At 38.1% G+C, this 20,513-nt stretch overlaps 1 protein-coding gene across 15 annotated transcripts in view; it reads left to right on the forward strand.

Annotated features, from left to right (window-relative positions):
• The window catches only part of LOC129006808 (zinc finger protein 33A), a 50,306-nt gene that overhangs the window by 12,524 nt on the left and 17,269 nt on the right, over positions 1-20,513 (forward strand). For 2 of the 15 annotated variants that reach the window (XM_063669796.1, XM_063669797.1), the window contains exon 4: positions 2,300-2,363. The exons of 6 other annotated variants lie outside the window; for them this stretch is intronic. In XM_063669796.1, the coding sequence (XP_063525866.1) occupies positions 2,348-2,363 (16 nt within the window). In that variant the 5' untranslated portion in view covers positions 2,300-2,347. Of the gene's footprint in view, positions 1-2,299; positions 2,364-12,148; positions 12,226-15,318; positions 15,441-17,256; positions 17,297-20,513 lie in introns of those variants that run through there. 7 more of the 15 variants (XM_054436938.2, XM_054436940.2, XM_063669799.1 and 4 more) reach the window with 6 other exon arrangements.

Raw genomic sequence — 20,513 nt, forward strand, 5'->3', positions numbered from 1 at the left:
GTTCAGATGATTCTCCTGCTTCAGCCTCCTGAGTAGCTGGGACTACAGGCACATGCCACCACGCTCGGCTAATTTTTATATTTTTAATAGAGACGGGGTTTCACCATATTGGCCAGGCCGTTCTCAAACTCCTGACCTTGTGATCCGCCCACCTTAGTCTCCCAAAGTGCTGGGATTACAGGTGTGAGCCACCGCACCCGGCCAAGAGGGAACATTTCTTAACACATTTAAAAAATTATTTTGATGCCAAAACCATACAGACAGTACAAAAATAATACAACTACAGACCTATACCTCCCATAAATTTAGTAGCAAAAATCTTTAACAAAATACTAGCAAATAGAAAACAGTCATGTAAAAAGTATACACCATAATAACCAAGTGGGATTTATTTGAGTTATACAAGCAAGGCTTGTTCAACATTCAGAAAAAGATCAATGTAATTAACCCACCATAGGCTAAAGAAGAAAAATTACATAACATCAGTTAATAGTAGAGAAAGGATTTGACAAAATGCAATATCCATCCATGATAAAAACTCTCCATACTAGACATTGAGAGGATCTTCCTCAATTTGATAAATGAACATGCACAAAATATCTATAGCAAATATATTTGCTGGTAAGATGAATGCTTTCGCTGTAAAACTGGGAACAAGGCAAGGATGTGTGCTCTTGCCACTCTTATTCATTGTAGTACCGTAACTTCTATCAAGCACAATAAGGCAAGAAAATGAAATAGAAGTCATACACGTAGAGAAGAAATAAAACTTTATATTTACATATGACATGATTATATATGTAGAATATTACAAGGAATCTTAGAAAATAAAAACCTCAGGCCAGGCGCAGTGGCTCATGCCTATAATCCCAGCACTTTGGGAGGCTGAGGCAGGTGGATCACCTGAGATTGGGAGTTCAAGAGCAGCCTGACCAATATGGAGAAACCGTGTCTCTACTAAAAATACAAAATTAGCTGGGTGTGGTGGTTCATGCCTGTAATCCCAGCTACTCAGGAGGTAGGAGAATCACTTCAACCTGGGAGGCGGAGGTTGTGGTGAGCCGAGATCGTGCCATTGCATGCCAGCCTGGGCAACAAGAGCGAAACTCCGTCTCAAAAACAAAAAAAAAAAGAAAAAATGAAAACCTCCCAGAATGAATGAATGATTTCCAAAAAGTTTCAGGGTCCAAGATGAACACATATAATCAATTTCTCTCAACTAACAATGAACATATGGAAATCTAAATTAAAAGCATAATACCACTTATTCCATAGAAAATTAAATAGTTCGGTATAAATTGAACAAAATATGTATAGGAGTTTTGTGCTGAAAATTACAAAATGCTAATGAAAGAAATAATAGAAATAAATGAAGACACATGGCCTCTTGATAGATTGGAAACCTCAACTTAGTAAGTATGCCAGTTCTCTCCAAATTTATCTGTAGGTTTAATGGTTTAATGACTTTCCTGTCGAGATTCCAGTAAGGTTTTTCTCAGCTTTAAATAAACTTATTCCAAAATTTGCATAAACAGTCAAAGTCATAAACAGTTGAAAAAATTTTGATAAAATTCTTCTGAAAAGTTTTTAGAAAAAGAATAGTAGGAATTATTGTATCCAGTGTTAAGGCTTATTACATGTCTCCCCTTTTCTGTGGTTTTGCTTTCTGCAGTTTCAGTTACCTGAGGCCAACTGTGGTTCAAAAATATTAAATAGGAAACTTCAGAAATAAATAATTCCTAAGTTTTAAATTGCACACTGTTGTGAGTAGCATGATGAAATTTTGCACTGTCCTGTCCCAGGACATGAATCAACCCTATGTCTAGCATACCCAGGCTGTATATGCTACCCATGAGTTAATTACTTTGTAACTGTCTTGATTATTTATTGTCACAATATGTGTTCAGGTAACCCTTATTTTACTTAATAATGGCCCTAAAGTGCAAGAGTAGTGATGCTAGCATATTGTTATAACTTTTCTCTTTTATGATGATGTTAATCTCTCCCTGTCCCTAATTTATAAACTAAACTTTATCATAGGTTTGTATATTTAGGAAAAAACATAGTACTTATAGGGCTTAATACTATCTGAGGTTTCAGGCTTCCGCTGGGTGTCTTGGAATGTACCCCCCTTGGATAAGGAGTGACTACTGTATGTATATATTAATAGCTGTAATAAGAGGACAGGATGTTGGTAGAATATACACATTGGTAGAACATACATATAGAACGATGGAAAAGAATAGAAAACCTCAACATTGATTATGCTGTTATAGACTATATGTTCATGTTTCCCCAGAATTCATATGTTGGAGCCCTTACCCCAAGTGTGGTGGTGTTTGGAGATATGGAGCCCTTGGCAGGTAATTAGGGTTAGATTAAGTCATGAGGGTGGGGCCCTCAAGATGAGGTTAGTGCCTTACAGGAAGAGGAAGTGAGAGCTTGCTCGCTCACCATGTGCGTAGAGGAAGGCGATGTGAACATGCAGTGGCCTTCTGCAAGCTGGGAAGAGGCCCTCACCAGGCCCTGGCCATGCTGGCATCCTGATCTCAGACTTCCAGCGTTCAGAACCGCAAGGAAATAAAATTCTGTTGTTTAAGCCACACAGTCTGTGGTATTTTGTTATGGCAGCCGAAGCTAAGACATTTGATAAACTGTTGACAAAAATGCTAAAGAAATTCAGTCAGGTATTCAGCAAATGATGCTGGAGCGTTTTAACAGTATCTTGTATTGTGTGTGGTAAAATATATGTAACATGAAATTTGCCATTTTAATAGTTTGCCATTTTAACAGTCCAATGGCATTACACTCACAATGTTGTATAGCCATTACCACAATTTCTAAAACATTTTCATTATTTCAAACAGAAACTCTATTGCTATTAACCAGTAACTACTCATTCCCCCCTCCCACCAGCCTATGGTAACCTCTTATCTAGTTTGTCTCTGTGAGTTTTGACTGTTGTGAATATTTCATGTCAGTAGTGTGACAACATTTGGCCTTTCATGTCTGCCTTATTTCACTTAGCATGATGCTTTCAGCTTTCATCTGTATTGTAACAAGTATCAAGACTTTCTTTTCTGGCTGTTTAATCCATTCATCTGTTGATGTACACTTGGGTCATACACCTTTTGGCTGTTGTGAATAATGCTTCAGTGAACACTGGCATATCATTATCCGCTCAAGTTCCTGTATTCAGTTCTTTTGGATATAAACCTAGGAGTAGAATTGTTTTATCAAAGTGTATTTCTTTTAGCTTTTTGGGGTACCACTGAATTATTTTTAATGTGTATATAGATAGATAGATAGATAGATAGATAATTTATTTTTGAGACAGAGACTTACCCTGTCGCCCAGGCTGGAGTGCAGTGGTGCAATCTTGGCTCACCACAACCTCCGCCTCCTGGGTTCAAGTGATTCTTCTGACTCAGCTTCCTGAGTAGCTGGGACTACAGGTGCATGCCACCATGCCCGGCTAGTTTTTGTGGTTTTAGTAGAGATGGGGTTTCACCACGTTGGTCAGGCTTGAACACCTGACCTCAGGTGATCCACCCGCCTTGACCTCCCAAAGTGCTGGGATTACAGGCGTGAGCCACTGCACCCAGCCTTACTTACTTTTTCTTTTGTTGCTCGTGTATTTTATATCATAGGTAAGAATCCATCAGCAAACCCAAAGTTTTCCTTATGTTTTCTTCTAAACATTTTAAGTAGGGATCTAACTTTATTTTCTAACTTTATTTTCTTGTGGAAATCCAGTTGACCCAGCATCATTTTTTGGTCATTTGTCATCAATACAAACAGAAACTCTGTCGCCATTAAGCGGTAACTACTCATTCCCTCTTCTGACCAGTCTGTGGCAACCTCTAATCTGTTTTGTCTCTGTATGACTGTTGTGAATATTTCATGTCAGTAGTGTGACAATATTTGGCCTGCATCAACTGAAAGAAAAGGCTTTTCTTTCTCCCAGTGAATAGAATTGACACCCTTGTCAAAAATCAGTTGACCATAGGTAGTGTATTTTTGGGCTCTCACTTGTATTCCATTTGTCTGTCTATACCTATGCCATGACCACACTGTTTGGATTACTGTAGCTTTCTAATAAGTTGTGAAATTGGAGATTTTGAGTCTTCTGACTTTGTTCTTGTTTTTAAAAATCGTTTTGGCTATTCAGGGCCCTTATAATTCCGTGTGACTTTAAGGATCAGCCTTTTATTTTGGTAAAAATGCTGATGGAATTTTGATAGGGATTGTGTTAAATCTGTAGATCATTTTGGGTGGTATTGTCCTTTTAACAATAAGACATCTCTCAAACTATGAACATGAGATACTGTTTCCTTTATTTATGCCTTCTTTAATATTTTTCATGAGTATTTTGTAGTTTTCAGTGTACAAGTCTTGTACCTTCTTGGTTAACTTTATTTCTAGGTAGTATTTTATTCTTTAAGATGGTGCTGCAGATAGAATTGTTTTCTTAATTTTCTTTTCAGATTGTTCTTTGCAGGTGTGTAGCAACACAACTGATTTTTGTGTGTTGATGTATCCTGCAACTTTGCAGAATTCATTCATGGGCTATAGTATCTTTCTTGTAGATTATAATCTGTCTTTAGGATTATGTCACCTGTGAGTAGACATAGTTTTACGTCTTCCTTTGCGATGAATGCCTTCTTTCTTTAGTTGCTTGGTTGGAACTTCTACTGCAGTGTTAAATAGCACTGGCAAAAGTGGGTATTTTTGTCATCTTCCTGATGTTAAGAGGAAAGCTTTCTTTCATTAGTGAATATGATATAAAGCTGTGAATTTTCCATAAATGCCCTTTATCATGTTGAAGAAGTTCTATTCCGTTTTGTGTTTTCTGAATGTATTTATCCTGAAAGGGGGTTGGATTTTGTCAGCTGCCTTTCCTGTATCAACTGAGATGATCGTGTCCTTTTTTTACTTGTTTTATTAATGAAGTGTATTACATTCATTTTCTTTTCTTTTTTTTTTTAACATTGATTTTCTTATGTTGAACCACACAGGCATTTCCAGGATAAATTCCCCTTGGTCCCTTGGTCATGGTGTATAGTCCTCTTAATATACCATTAAATATATTTTACTGGAATTTGTGTGTGTGTGTGTGTGTGTGTGTGTGTGTGTGTGTGTGTGTAGCTTTGTATCTGTATTCATATGCATCATTCATTCATTCATTTATTCATTTGCATTTGTATTTTTTTTTTTAAGAGACAGAGTCTCACTCTTGCCCAGGCTGTAGTGCAGTGGTACAGTTATGGCTCACTGCAGCCTCGAACTTCCAGGCTCAAGTGATCCTCCCCATTCAGCCTACTGAGGGGACTACAGCTGTATACCACCATGCCCACTATGCCCAGCTATCTTTTTTTTTTTTTTTTGGTAGAAACAGTATGTTGCTCATGCTGATCTTGGACTCCTGGCATCAAGTGATCCACCTTGGCCTCCCAAACCTCTGGGATTACAGGTGCTATCCACCATGCCCAGCCTCAGTCTAAAACTATTAACTGTAAGAACTGTCAGTTTCTCCCTTGCATTCTGTCAGTGTTTGCTTTACATGTTTCAGGATGCTGCTTGGTACATACATAGTTATAATTTTTATATCTTATTGATGGAACGACCCTTTATTCATATATAGTATCCTTCTTTGTCTCTTGTAACAGCTTATGACTTAATCTATTTTGGGTGAAATTAGCATAGCCACCCCAGTTCCCTTTTGGTGGCTATTTTCATGGAATATCTTTTATCAGCCTTTCAGTTTTAATTTATTTGTGTCTTTGGATCTAAAGTCAGTTTGTTTTGGACAATGTGTAGTTTGATCATGTTTTTAAAAAATCTATTCTGAAGCTGGGTGGTTCACACCTATAATCCTAGCACTTTGGGAGGATCTCTTGAGCCCAGGAGTTGGAGACCAGCCTGGTCTACAAAGTGAGACTCCATTTCTACAAAAAAAAAAAAAATAAATAGTTGGGTGTGGTGGTGTGCGCTTGTGGTTCCAGCTACTTGGGAGGCTGAGGGAGGAGGATCCCTTGAGCCCAGTAAGTCAAGGCTGCAGTGAGTCATGTTTGTGCCACTGCACACCAGCCTAGGTGACAGAACAAGATCCTGTCTAAAATAAATAAATAAATAAAATAAAATAAAATCCATTCTGCCAGCCTCTGCCTTCTGATTGGTGCATTCAATCAATTATCATTTAAAGTAATCACCGACAAGGAAGCACTTCTGAGATACTGCATTTTGTTTTCTGTATGTTGTATACCTTCTTTGGTACCATATTCCCTTTATTACTGTCTTCTTTGTGTTTTGTTGATTTTTTTTTTTTTTTTTGAGACAAAAGTCTTGCTCTGTTGCCCAGGCCAGGGTGCAGTGGTATGATCTTGGCTCACTGCAACCTCCTCCTCCTGGTTTCAAGCGATTCTCATGCCTCAGCCTCCCAAGTAGCTGGGACTACAGGCAAGTGCCACCACACCCACCTAATTTTTGTGACTTTAGTAGAGATGAAGTTTTGCCATGTTGGCCGGGCTGGTCTTGAACTCCTGGCCTCAAGTGATTCACCCGTCTTGGCCTCCCAAAGTGCTAGGATTACAGGCATGAGCCCACCACGCCTGGCCTGATTTTTATAGTGAATCATTTTTATTCCCTTCTTTATTCCCTTCTCATTTCCTTCTGTGTATATTTTTTAGATATTGCCTTTGTAGTTAACCATGGGGATTACTTTCACATTCTAAATTCATGAAAATCTAGTTTACATTATTTCCCTCATAACTTCAATGTCATATGAAAACCTTGCTTCTACCTAGCACCTTACTCATCCCCTTTATGTTGTTGTCACACATTACGTATTTATACATTGTGTGCCCATAATGTAAATTTATATTTAGTTCTTATCCATTTATCTTTCAAGTCCCGCAGGAAGTAAAAAAATGGAGTTACAAAGCAAACATACAATGACCCTGGCTTTTATATTTGTCTATATAGTTAACTTTATTGGAAATCTTTATTTTTTCCTCCAGATTTGAGTATAGTTTCTTTTTATTTCATCTTTTTATTTCATCTTTAGTGCGTCCTGTATAGCAGGCCTAGTAGTAACAAACTCTCAGCATTTGTATATCTGGGATTAACTTCATTTCTCTTTCATTTTGAAGGACTGTTTTACCAGCTAGAGAATTCTCAGATGATAGTTTTTTTCTTTCAGCAATTTATATATGTCATCCATCTGTCTTCAGGCCTTCAATTGATTTCTAAGGAGATACCAGCTCCTAATATTAATGAGGATCTCTTGTAAAGTAAAAATGCCACAAAACTTTCCCACCATTTGAAGTCGCCTTTTTCCTGATTTGGCATTCACTTGGTTACTGTAAACCTTTGTTTTCCAGAGTTCTAACAAGGTTGGTTTTTATAGTTCTTGTTTTTTGGTGTTTCTGTGGGGAGACAGTTTGGAGCTGTGTACTCCACCATTTGGTTATGTCACTCAACAACATGGACCTGTTGTCCACTCAAGAACAACAAAATTAGATCTGCAAAGAAACAGGAAAAATGTGACCCATGCACAGGACTAACAACAGGCAACACAATAATATGGTTTCTGCCATTTAAGTTGGCAGAAACCGGTTGTCTGGTGCAGATCAGTATATATTGTGTAATTTGAGGAAGTGCCAGTAAAATAATGAAAAATGAACAAAACCTTGGGAAACGGATATCATTAGGTGCACCAGCATATACAAATGGGAGTATCAATATGAGAGAACAGAAAGGGAAAGAAAAGTTTTTTGAAGAATTCGCAGAAACACCCACAATTTGTTGAAGAACACTAATATATTCATCCAAGAAGCTCAACAAACTCATAGGAGGATAAATGCAAAGAGACTTATACCCAGACACATCATACTGAAAGATGTTTTTATCATGCTCTTATTTGACCTGCCTTATAAAAGTGATAATACAAGTGCTGGTGAGGATTTAGAGGAACTGAATTGTTCATACATTTTTGATGGCATGTAAAATGCTACAGTCATTCTAGAAAATAGTTTATCAGTTCCATTTAAAACTAAAAACAAACTTAACATGTCAATCACTAGTTTCACTGTTAGACATTTATCCTTGAGAAATAATTTCATAGCAGTTTTATGGGTAATAGCCCAAACCTGAATAATACAGATGTTCTTGAATGTCTAAATAATGTGTGGTGTGTCCATACCATGAAGTGTTACCCAGTATTAAAATGGAATGAATGACCAATACATGTAACATTATGGATGAATCTGAAGAGATATAGCTGAGTTTTAAAAAACCCAATCTCAAAAATTTACATATTTGTTCTGGTCCACCCCATAGAATTGGGATGAACCCTTCTACCCCCAACGTTTGGTTTGGATATCAAAACTGGTAGTGATATTAAGAGTGTAAAAAGGAGTTTATTAGTTATAGAGACAGGTTTCTAGGGAGACCAGAGAAGGCTCCTAAGCAGATCTAAATATGGATTGAGAAAGAAGGGAGAAGAATGGCTGCTTGTCATTGGGAATTTGGGGTGGGGTAAGCACACACAAAAGGGATGGAGTTTGTGTGGTTTGAGTTTCCTACTGGCATTGAGGGAGGGACCACCTAGGCTTTATTATTGGCTTGCTGAAATGTAGGGTAAGAGGGGAGATGGGTGGGATTTGAATCTATTAGCAGCCAGTTACCACAAATGCAGTTAGGCTGTTTATCATAATACCTCATGATTTTATTTGTATAACACTTTTGAAATGACAACATAGAGATGGAGAACAGATTCATGGTTGCCAGTGTTAGGAAGGCAGAGAGGGTGGGAGATGGCTGTAGTTACCATATGTGGCATCCTTGTGATGGTACTGTTCTGTATCACCAATGTTGTGATTTTCACAAAAATCTATACATGTGGCAAAATTTATAGAACTAAATATACACAACTAATGCATGTGAAACTTGTGAAATCTGAATAAGGTTGATTGAATGAATCAATGTCAGTTCTTGGCTGATATTGAACTATAGTTCTGCAAATTGTTACCATGGAGAAAACTGGGTGAGGGGTATACAGAATCTTCTCATTATTTCTTCCAGCTGCATGTCAATTTAAGAATTGTCTCCAGGCTGGGTGCGGTGGCATATGCCTGTAATCTCAGCACTTTGGGAGGCCAAGGTGGGTGGATCACTTGAGCTCAGGAGTTTGAGACCCACCTGGGCAACATGGTGAAACCCCATCTCTACAAAAAGTAAAGACATTAGCCAGGTGTGGTGGTGCATACCTGCAGTCCCAGCTACTTGGGAGGCTGAGGTAGGCGGATCGCTTGAGCCCAGGAGGTCAAGGCTGCAGTAAGCTGTGATGGCACCATTTGACTCCAGCCTGGGTGACAGAGTGAGACCTTGCCTCAAAACAAAACAAAACAAAACAAAAAAACAAAAAAAAAAAACAGTCTCCAAGTAAAAAGTTTTGTAAATTGCCTACCAACTATAAATAATTCAGCTTCTTAATCTTTAATAAAGGTAATAGGCCGGGTGCGGTGGCTCACGCCTATAACCCCAGCACTTTGGGAGGCTGAGGCGGGCAGATCACGAGGTCATGAGATGGAGACCATCCTGGCCAACATGGTGAAACCCCGTCTCTACTAAAATACAAAAAATTAGCTGGGCATGATGGTGCGCTCCTGTAGTCCCAGCTACTTGGGAGGCTGAGGCAGGAGAATTGCTTGAACCCAGGAGGCGGAGGTTGCACTGAGCTGAGATGGCACCACTGCACTCCAGCCTGGCAACACAGCGAGATTCCGTCTTACAAAATAAAATAAAGGTAATGGACAAAAACATATTGTACACTATTTGTTGAAAAATCACAGCACACTTTCTATATGAGAGATGCTGGATCTCTTGTATCACCAGTTTTACTGAATCTCATAGAGGATCTACTGTCCATTACACAGACAATAAAAAAAAATAAAACAAGGGTTGGGAAGTCAAATTGTCATTTTGCGTGCAGACAATTTGATTATCTGTACAAGCAAAAGTAAATGTTACACAGAAGTGATTCAAATTACTAAAAAATGTTAGTTTAGTGAGGTGGTTGGCTGTAAGAACAATACATAATATCAGTTGTGTGTTATTTATACACCATGAAACAGGTATATAAGAAACAAAATTTTCTTGAGAATTATATGAGATATAATTCACCTACTGTACTCTTCACCAATTTTATGTGTATAAATCAATCATTGTTAGTGTATTTGCAGGATTGTGCAACATTCCTGACAATTTTTTTTACTTTTTTTGAGATGGAGTCTTGCTCTGTTGCCCACGCTGGAGTGCAGTGGCATGATCTTGGCTCACTGCAACCTCTGCCTCCCGGGTTCAAGCCAGTTCTCCTGCCTCAGCCTCCTGAGTAGCTGGGATTACACAGCCTCCTGAATAGTTGGGATTATAGGCGCATGCCACCACAGCCAGCTGTTTTTATATTTTCACCATGTTGGCCAGGCTTGTCTCAAATTCCTGACCTCAGGTTATCCAGGCACCTCAGCCTCCCAAAGTGCTGAGATTACAGGCGTGAACCACCGCACCCGGCCGACAGTTGTTTTTTTGAGACAGAATCTTACTCTGTCACTCAGGCTGGAATACAGTGGTGCGATCTCGGCTCACTGCAACTTCCACCTCCCAGGTTCAAGCGATTCTCCTGCCTCAACCTCCCGAGTAGCTGGGATTGCAGGTGTGTACCACTGTGCCCAGCTAATTTTTTGTATTTTTAGTAGAGACGGGGTTTCACCATTTTGGCCAGGCTGGTCTGGAGCTCCTGACCTCAAGTGATGTGCCTGCATAGGCCTCCCAAAGTGCTGGAATTATAGGCGTGAGGCACTGCGCCCGGCTGACAGTGTTTCTTAGAACATTGTCATCATCCCTGAAACAAAGCCAATATCCATTAGCAGTTACTTTCTCTTTACCCTTTCCTGTAGCCCTTGGCAACCAAAATTGAATTTTCTGCTGTGTGGAGTTGCCTAATCTGGATGTTTCATAAAAATGGAACTGTGTGTGACCTTTTCTGCCTGGCTTCTTTTTCTTAGCATAACATATTCAAGGTTCATCCGTGTTGTAGCATGTATCAATATTTCACTTGTTTTTTATGGCCATATAACATGGTGTATAGATATACTACATTTTATGTATCCATTTGTCAGTGGATGGACATTTGGTTTTAGTTCTACTTCTTGACTACTATGAATAACTCTGCTGTAATTGTTCATGTATAAGTTTTCACATGGACATGTATTTTCAGTCATTTCAGATATATACCTAGAAGTAGAATGCTGGTTATATGGTGACTCTGTGTTTAACTTTCTTGGGAACTGCTTGATTGTTTCTCATAGCAGCCACAATACTTTACAATCCTGCCAGCAATGCATGAATTTTCCAGTTTCTCTAGTTTGCCAACATTTTTTATTAATATTTATTATACTAATCCAGTAGTTGTAAAGAGGTATCTCATTGTGGTTTTTTGCATTTCCCAATGGCTAATGATGTTGAACATCTTTTTTTTTTTTCTTTTTGAGATGGAGTCTCACTCTGTTTGCCCAGGCTGGAGTGCAGTGGTGGGATCTTGGCTCACTCACTGCAACCTCTGTCTCCTGGGTTCAAGCAATTCTCTGTCTCAGCCTCCCGAGTAGCTGGGATTACAGGTGCCCACCACCACGCCAGGCTAATTTTTGTATTTTTGGTAGAGATGGGGTTTCACCATCTTGGCCAGGCTGGACTTGAACTCCTGATCTCATGATCCACCCGCCTTGGCCTCCCAAAGTGCTGGGATTACAGGCGTGAGCCACTGCTCCTGGCCTGATGTTGAACATCTTTTTATGCACTTGTTGGCTATTTATGTATCTCCTTTGTCGATTTAAAACATTTACTTTATTTCATGACTTATAGAAAAATTGGGGAGATAGTAGAGAGAATTGTCATTTACCCAGTTTCTGCTGTTGTTAACATATTAGGATGGTATGTTTGCAACAGCTGTTGAACCAACATTGGCTCATGATTATTGACTGAAGTCCATATTTTTATTTAGCATCTGCTGATTTTTACCTAATGTCCTTCTTTGTTCCAGGATCCCTTCCAGGGCACCATATTACATTTAGTTGTCATGTCTCTTTAGGCTCCTCTTGGCTATGGTGGTTTCCCAGACTTTCCGTGTTTTGGATGACCTTGACAGTTTAGAGGAGTCCTGGTGAGGTATATATAAATTCCGTTTATTGGAATGTGTCTGATGTTTTTCTCAAGATAAGACTGGGATTGTAGGTTTTACCACAGTGGTAAAATACCTTTTTTGTCACATTATATCAAGCATGCATACTGTCACCATGTTTTATGACTTTTGATGTTGGCCTGAAATGTCTTGGCAAACAGAGTTTGTCCACTATAAAGTTACATCTTTTTCCTATTTTCCATATTGTACACATTGGAACAATGTTACTCTGCACAACTCACACATAAGAAGTGGAGATTTATGAATTTTGTTGCTGTTGTTTTTTAGAGCACTTTCTTTCTGTCACTACAAGATGGTTCAGGCTCATCCTGTATATTTCCTTTCTAAAATCAGCCATCATTTCTTCAGGTAATCCTCGTTCCTTTTATTTGAAAATGGTATTAGAAACCAAGATAGGGGCTAATGGTGTGCTTGCAGCAGTAGGGCGTGGCCATCTCAGCTGACAGAACAGGGAAATACACATGTGTATAAACCATGTAATATACTTATAAATAGTTCTACATGTAACCATCTGTATCTCTCTTAAGCTAAACATGTGTTTATACTTATACCTTCAACTCTTCATTACCACATGGATCATTCTAGCTTTCTTCCCTTGCTTCCCTGTAAATTACCATACCCAACAGTAAGAAATCTGGCTCTAACCTTCCATCATCCATTTACTTTCTTTTCCTTTTTTTTTTTTTGAGACAGAGTCTCACTCTGTCACCCAGGTTGGAGGGCAGTGGTGTGATCCCAGCTCACGGCAACCTCCGCCTCCTGGGTTCAAGTATTTCTCCTGCTTCAGCTTCTCAAGTAGCTGGGGCTACAGGTGCGTACCACAATGCTCAGCCAATTTTTGTGTTTTTAGAAGAGATGGGGTTTTGCCATGTTGAACAGGCTGGTCTCGAACTCCTGATCTTAGGTGATCCACCTGCCTTGGCCTCCCAAAGTTCTGGGATTAAAGTTGTGAGCCACTGCGCCTGGCCTTCCATTTACTTTCATTATTCTTTCCCTGTGTACATGTATGGCACTGTCAGAATTGTTAATCATGCCTATGTGGAAAATAATTTTATAATTTTATCAACTAATATATAGTACTTATGTGCAGATTTTCCTTTAGTCTCACAGACTTCTGTCTCTTTCCAAAGTAATTAAGGTCAGGACTTCCTCCTTCATTGAAGGGAGTCCTTCATTGATACTATTTTTTGCATTTGTAATGCAATTAGATGTTTTGGTACAGGATGCCTTTATTCCTGGCTCCTCCTGAACCCATGACTTCGGTGAAATGGGTAATTCCTTGAAATACACAAACTACCAAGAGTTACACAGAAGAAATAAACCATTCAAACGGACCAATATCAGTTAAAGAAATTGAATCCATAAAGCTTTCATAAAAGAAAAGAAAAAAAGAAAGAAAGAAATTATCAGACTTTTTTGGTTTCATTGGTGATTTCTGTGCAACATTTAAGGAAGAAATATGCCAGTTCTCTTCAGTGTCTTTCAGAAAAGAGATGCAAAGGGAACCTTCTTAACACTTTTTTAAAAGGCTGTTTTTTCTCTAATCTTAAAAGCATATGAAGACCTTGCAAAGAAGAAAAACCACACACTAATATCCCTCATAAATATAGATGCAAAAATCCAAATAGAATCCAACATTGTATGAAAATAATTGGATGCCATGACCACTCAAGGCTGGTCAGAGTTTGAAAATCAATTAATGTGGCCGGGTACATTGGCTTACGCCTGTAATCCTAGCACTTTGGGATGCTGATGCAGATGGATTACCTGATGTCAGGAGTTTGAGACCAGCCTGGCCAACATGGTAAAACCCTGTCTCTACTAAAAATACTAAATAAGCTGGGCGCGGTGGAGTGCACCTGTAATCCCAGCTCCTCTAAAGGCTGAGGCAGGAGTATCGCTTAGAACCTGGAACGCAGAGGTTGCAGTGAGCTGAGATTGTGCCATTGCACTTCAGCCTGGGTGACAGAGCAAGACTCTGTCTCAAAAAAAAAAAAAAAAAGATCAATTTCTGTAACCCGCCACATCAACAGGCTACAGAAGAAAACCATATCATGTCAATTGATGGACAAGAAGCATTTGATAAAATCCAACACCCATTCATGATAAAACCGAGCAAACTAGGAATAGAGAGGAACTTCCTCAACTTGATAAAAAAAAATCTACAAGAAACCTACTGCTAAGATCATACTTAGTGGTGAGACACTGAATACTTTCTCCCGAAGATAAGGAAGCAAGATGTCCTATCTCTTCACTCTTACTCAACATCTCATTGGAAATTGTAGGTAATGCCATAAGACAACAAAATAAGAGGCATACAGATGGGAAAGGAAGAAATAAAACTTTCTTTGTTCGTACAGGCATGATTGCCTAAGGAGAAAATTCTAGAGAACTCCCAAAACTAAGTCTTTATAGCAAAGTTGGAGGATAGAAGCTTAATATAGAAAAATCAATTCCTTTTTTCATTATGTAGTTGTGTTATTTGTCCTTTTATTGTTGAGTTGTAAGAGTTTTTTCCATATTCTGTTTAGCAGTCCCTAATTACATACATTATTAGCCAATATTTTTCTCCCATTTGTGGGTTGTCATTTTATTGTCTTTACTTTGTTCTTGGTAGCAAGAGTTTTTCATTCCATGAAGTCTAATTTATTTTTTCTTTTGTTGCTTGTATTTTTGGTACTTTATCTAAAAGGGCTTTGTCTATCCCCAGGGCATGAAAATCCACTCCTGTATTTTCTTTAAGTAATGGCTTTTAAATGTAGACCTGTGATCCATTTTCAATTAGTTTTTATATATGGTGTGAGGAAAGGAATAGTTTTGATTGTTTTGCATACAAATATTCAGTTGTCTCAACATCATTTCTTGAAAAGGTGATTTTTCTTTTTTTCTTTTTTTTTGAGAGGGAGTCTCTGTCGCCCAGGCTGGAGGGCAGTGGCGTGATCTTGGCTCACTGCAACCTCCGCCCCCTGGGTTCAAGCAAGTCTCCTGCCTCAGCCTCCCGAGTAGCTGGGATTACAGGCATGCGCCACCATGCTTGGCTAATTTTTTTGTATTTTTAGTACAGACGGAGTTTCACCATATTGGCCAGGCTGGTCTCGAACTCCTGACCTTGTGATCTGCCTGCCTCAGCCTCCCAAAGTGCTAGGATTACAGGCGTGAACTACTGTGCCCAGCCGAAAAGGTGATTTTTCAACATTAAATTGTCTTGGCATCATTGTTGAAAATTAACTGAACATAATATATAGTAGTGTTTATTTATGAACTCTCAATTTTATTTTATATGTTTTCCTCTATGCCAGTATCATACCATCTTGATTATTGTAATTTTGTAGCAAATTTTCGAATTGAGAAGTGTATGTCTTCTTTCTACTTCTTTTTTAAGATTGTTTTGATTATATTAAGTTCCCTAAATTTCCACATGAAATTTTAGACCAGCTTGTTAGTTTCTCCAAAAAGGCAGATGGGATTTTGGTAGGGATTGTGTTGAATTTAGGTATTAATTTGGCAGTTATTGCCATCTTAACCACATGAACACTGTTCAGTGCCTTTCCAGTTATTTAGGCTGTCTTTAATTTCTTCCATCATTGTTTTGTGGTTTTCAGACTATAAGCTCTGTATTTCCTTGATTAAAGTTATAAGTATTTCATTCTTTTTGATGCTATTGTAAATGGAATTTATTTTATTTATTTACTTATTCGAGACAGAGTTTTGCTCTTACTGCCCAGGGTGGAGTGCAATGGCGTGATCTCGGTTCACTGCGTTTCAGCCTCCCAAGTAGCTGGGACTACAGGCACATGCCACCATGCCTGGCTAACTTTTTTGTATTTTTAGTAGAGATGAGGTTTCACCACGTTGGCTGGGCTGGTCTCAACCTCCTGACGTCAGGTGATCCAGCCACCTCGGCATCCCAAAGTGCTGGGATTACAGGCTTGAGACATTATGCCTGGCCAGAATTATTTTTAAATTTTCATTTATGATTTGTTTGTTGTTAGTGAACTTGCACCCTGCAACATTGTTGAACTCTTTTATTAGTTTTAATAGTGTTTCAGCAGATTCTTTAAGATTTTCTATATGCATGAGCCAACTGCAAATACAGATAGTTTCACTTTTTTTTTTCAATCTGAATTCCCCTTCCCCTTGCTTTTCTTGACTAGAATCTCCTGTGTGATGTGTAACCAGCAAGAAGACATTCTTGTCTTCTTTTTGTTCTTAGAGTAAAATCACTGCACGTTTCATTATTTAGTATGATGTTAGTGGTAGACTTTTTGTAGATGCCTTTAATCAGGCTGAGGAAGTTTAACTCTATTCCTGGTTTGCTGATTGTTTTTGTAGAGAAGATGGTCATTGGATTGTGTTAAATGCTTTTTCTCTGTATACTGAGATGATCACGTGGTTATTGTTTCTTTTCTGCTTAACATGGTGTATTAATTGATTTTCAAATGATAAACCAAACTTGCATTACTAGGATAAATCCCACTTGATCATTGTACGTAATCCTTTTTATATACTACTAGATGAAATTTGCTAGTATTTTGTTGAGGGTTTATATGTCTGTAATTGTGACACATGGATCTGTAGTTTTTTTCATGTCTGATTTTGGTACCAGGGTAGTATTGGGATCATAGAATGAGCTGGCAAGTGTTTCTTCTTATTTTCTTGGAGTTTTTGAGTAATTGATAATTCTTTTTAAATGTTTGATAAAATTCTCCAGTGAACCCATATGGACCTGGGTTTTGTTTTTGTTTTTGTAATGGGAAGTTTTCTTGTCTGTTTTTTGTCTTTTTTGAGACAGGGCCTCACTATATTGCCCAGGCTGGAGTGCAGTGGTGCAGTCATGGCTCACTGCAGCCTGACTTCCCAGGCTCAGGCAATTTTCCCACCTCAGCCTCCCAAGTAGCTGGGACTACGGGCATATGCCAGCACACCCAGCTAATTTTTTGTATTTTTTTTTTTGTAGAGATGGGGTTTCACCATGTTCCTGAGGTTGTCTCAAACTCCTGAGTTCGAGTGATCCACCTGCCTTGGCCTCCCAAAGTGGTAGGATTAAAGGCATGAGCCACTGGATCCCACCTGTAATGGGGAGTTTTAAATTTACAACTTCAGTCTTTTTACTTGTATAGGTCATTTCAGATTTTTCTTTTTCTTCTTGAGTTGGTTTTAGTTGTTTTTGTTTTATGGATTTTTCCATTTTGTTGAAGTTAAATAATTGTTGGCATATATTGTTCATATCATTCTTTGTAATTATTTTTATTTCTGTAAGAGTACTAGTAATACATCTTTAATCCCTACTTTTAGTAATTTGAATCTTCTGTCTTTTTTTTTTTTTTTCAATGTCAGTCTAGCTAGAGGTTTGTATATTTTGTTGATCTTTTCTAGGAATCAGCTATTGTTTTTCTGTTCTCTAGTTCATTAATTTTTACTCTATAATCTTTCTGCTTTCCTGCCTTCTGCTTGGTTTGGGTTTGTATTGCTGCTCCTGTCCAAGTGTTTTAAGGTGGAAAATTAGTTTACTGATTTGAGATCTTTTTAAATACGGTTATTACAGCTACAAGTCTCTAAGGATTGCTTTATCTGTGTTCCATAAGTTTGAATACGACTTCATTTTTATCTCAAAGCATTTTTTCTAATTTCCCTTCTTATTGCTTCTTTAACTCTTTTTTTTTTAACTTCAGAATGTGTTATATAATTTGTGCATGTTTGTGCATTCTAAAAATTCCTTTGTCTTACTGATTTGTAATTTCCACTGTGGTCAGAGAATCATTTTAAATTTATTCTGGGGAATGTTTCATGTGTACTTTTGAAGAATACCTGCTCCACTGTTCGAGTGGAATGTTCTGTCTATATCTCAGATCTGGTTGCTTTAGAGTGTCATCTATATCTTCTGTTTCCATGTTTATATTGTGCCCAGTTGTCCTAACCATTATTGAAAATGGGGTATTACAGTTTGCAATAAGTATTGTAGACTTGTATATTTTTTCTTTTAATTGTCAGTTTTTGCTACGCATACTTTGAGGCTCTGTTAATGGTACATATGCTTAGAATTGTTATGTCTCCTTTATTGATTGACCCTTTTATTGTTATATTAATAAAATTCCCCTCTTTATCCTTAGTAAAATTTTTGTATTAAAGTGTATTTTGTGTGATATTAGGATAGCTACTCCAGCCTTATAGGTGCCATGTGCTGGATATATCTTTTTCTGTTTTCAAATTTTCAACCTGTTTGTATCTATCTCTTATAGACAGCACATGTTTGGATTTTCACACTTTTGACAACCTGAGAATTGTTGCTTTTTGATTGGATTTTCAAATCATTCCCTTTTTCCTGTTGTTATTGCTATACAGATGGTTCCTGACTTAAAATGGTTTGACTTACGATTTTTTAACTTTTCAATAGGTTTATTGGGTTGAAACCCCTTTGTATGTTTAGGATTTACAAAGGTTCAACTTACTATTTTTTCTGTCCTTACTAGAATGTATTCCCATTTTAAGTGGAAAAACAATATTTTCAACTAATTTGACTATTATCAGGATGTAACTGGATCGTAAGTCAAGGAACATCTGTAGTTGGTTTTACCTCTGCCATTTTTGTTTTTGGTTTCCTGCTTTTTTGGTACTCTATTCCTTTTACTTTTGCTTTCTTTTACATGACATGAATATATTTTATTTTATTATTTTTATAGGTTTCGAGGGTACAAGTGCAGTTTTGTTACCCAGACATAGCACATAGAGGTGAAGTCTGGGCTTTTTTGTGGCCATCAGCAGAATAGCACCCATCAAGTAATTTCTTATACTTCACCCTCCTCCCCACCCCTCCAAGTGTCCGGTGTCTCTCATTCCACTCTCTATGTTTATGTGTATACAACATGAAATGAATATATTTTAGTATAACATTTTAATTTTTAGAATTACTGTGTCCCTTTGAAAATTTATCTACCTAGTGGTTGCTCTAGAACTTACCTAATAAGTCTTGCCTTATCAAAATCTACTTCAGATTTCTGCTACCTTAACTCTAGTAAAATACAGAAATATTACTTATATGTATCTCTATTTCCTCTTCTCCATTTGTTATTTTTATATATATTACATATATATTTAAAACCCAACAATACATTGTTATACAGGCTAAGTATCCCAAATCCGAAAATCTCAAATGCTCCCAAATCTGAAACTGAGTGCCAACATGTTCAACATGCTCAAAGGAAATGCTTGTTGGAGCATTTCAGATTTTAGATTTCTGGATTTGGGAAGCTCAACAGTAAGTGTAATGTAAACATTCCAAAATTTGGAAAAAAATCTAAAGTGAGAAACACTTTTGATGCCAAGCATTTCAGATAAGGGATACTCAACCTGTAATTGTTACTTTATGTCATTTGATGCCTTTTTTTTTTTTTTTTTTTTTTTTTTTTTACTTTAAGTTCTGTGATACATGTGCAGAATGTGGAGGTTTGTTACATAGGTATATGTGTTCCATGGTGGTTGACCCATCTTCTTAAGTTTCCTCCCCTTGCCCCCACACCTCAACAGGCCCCAGTGTGTGTTGTTCCCCTCCCTGTGTTCATGTGTTGATGTCTTTTAAAGAAGCTGAAAGATAGGAAGTATCTATTTGTAGAGTTTGTTATACTAACCTTCTTATTCATCATTTCTGCTTCAATTCATTTGTTTGTGTGGATTCGGGGTTACCATCTAGTGTAATTTCCTTACTCTGGCACAGATTTGTTCCTCTGTCTTTTTTTTTCCCCCTGGGAGTCTCGCTTCGTTGCCCAGGCTGGAGTGCAGTGGCACGATCTGGGCTCACTGTAACCTCCTGCCTCCTGGGTTCAAGTGATTCTCCTGTCTCAGCCTCCTGAGTAGCTGGGATTACAGGCATGCGCCACCACAGCTAATTTTTGTGTTTTTAGTAGAGATGGGGTTTTGCCATGTTAGCCAGGCTGGTCTTGAACTCCTGACCACAGGTGATCTGCCTGCCTTGGCCTCCCAAAGTGCTGGGATTACAGGCGTGAGCCACCACACCCAGTCGCTCTATTTTTTTGCTTTATTCTTTTTTTTTTTTTTTTTTGCTTTATTATTTGTTTCCTTGTTTATCAATGTATTTATTTATTTTTTGAAACAAGGTTTCTCTGAGTCATTGAGGCTGGAGTGCTGTGGTAAGATTGCAGCTCATTGCAGCCTCAACTTCTGGGCTCAAACAATACTCCCACCTCAGCCTCCTGAATAGCTGAGACTATAGGTGTGCACCACTGTGCCCAGCTAATTA

Source organism: Pongo pygmaeus, chromosome 8, assembly GCF_028885625.2.
Source record: "Pongo pygmaeus isolate AG05252 chromosome 8, NHGRI_mPonPyg2-v2.0_pri, whole genome shotgun sequence".
NCBI lineage: Eukaryota > Metazoa > Chordata > Mammalia > Primates > Hominidae > Pongo > Pongo pygmaeus.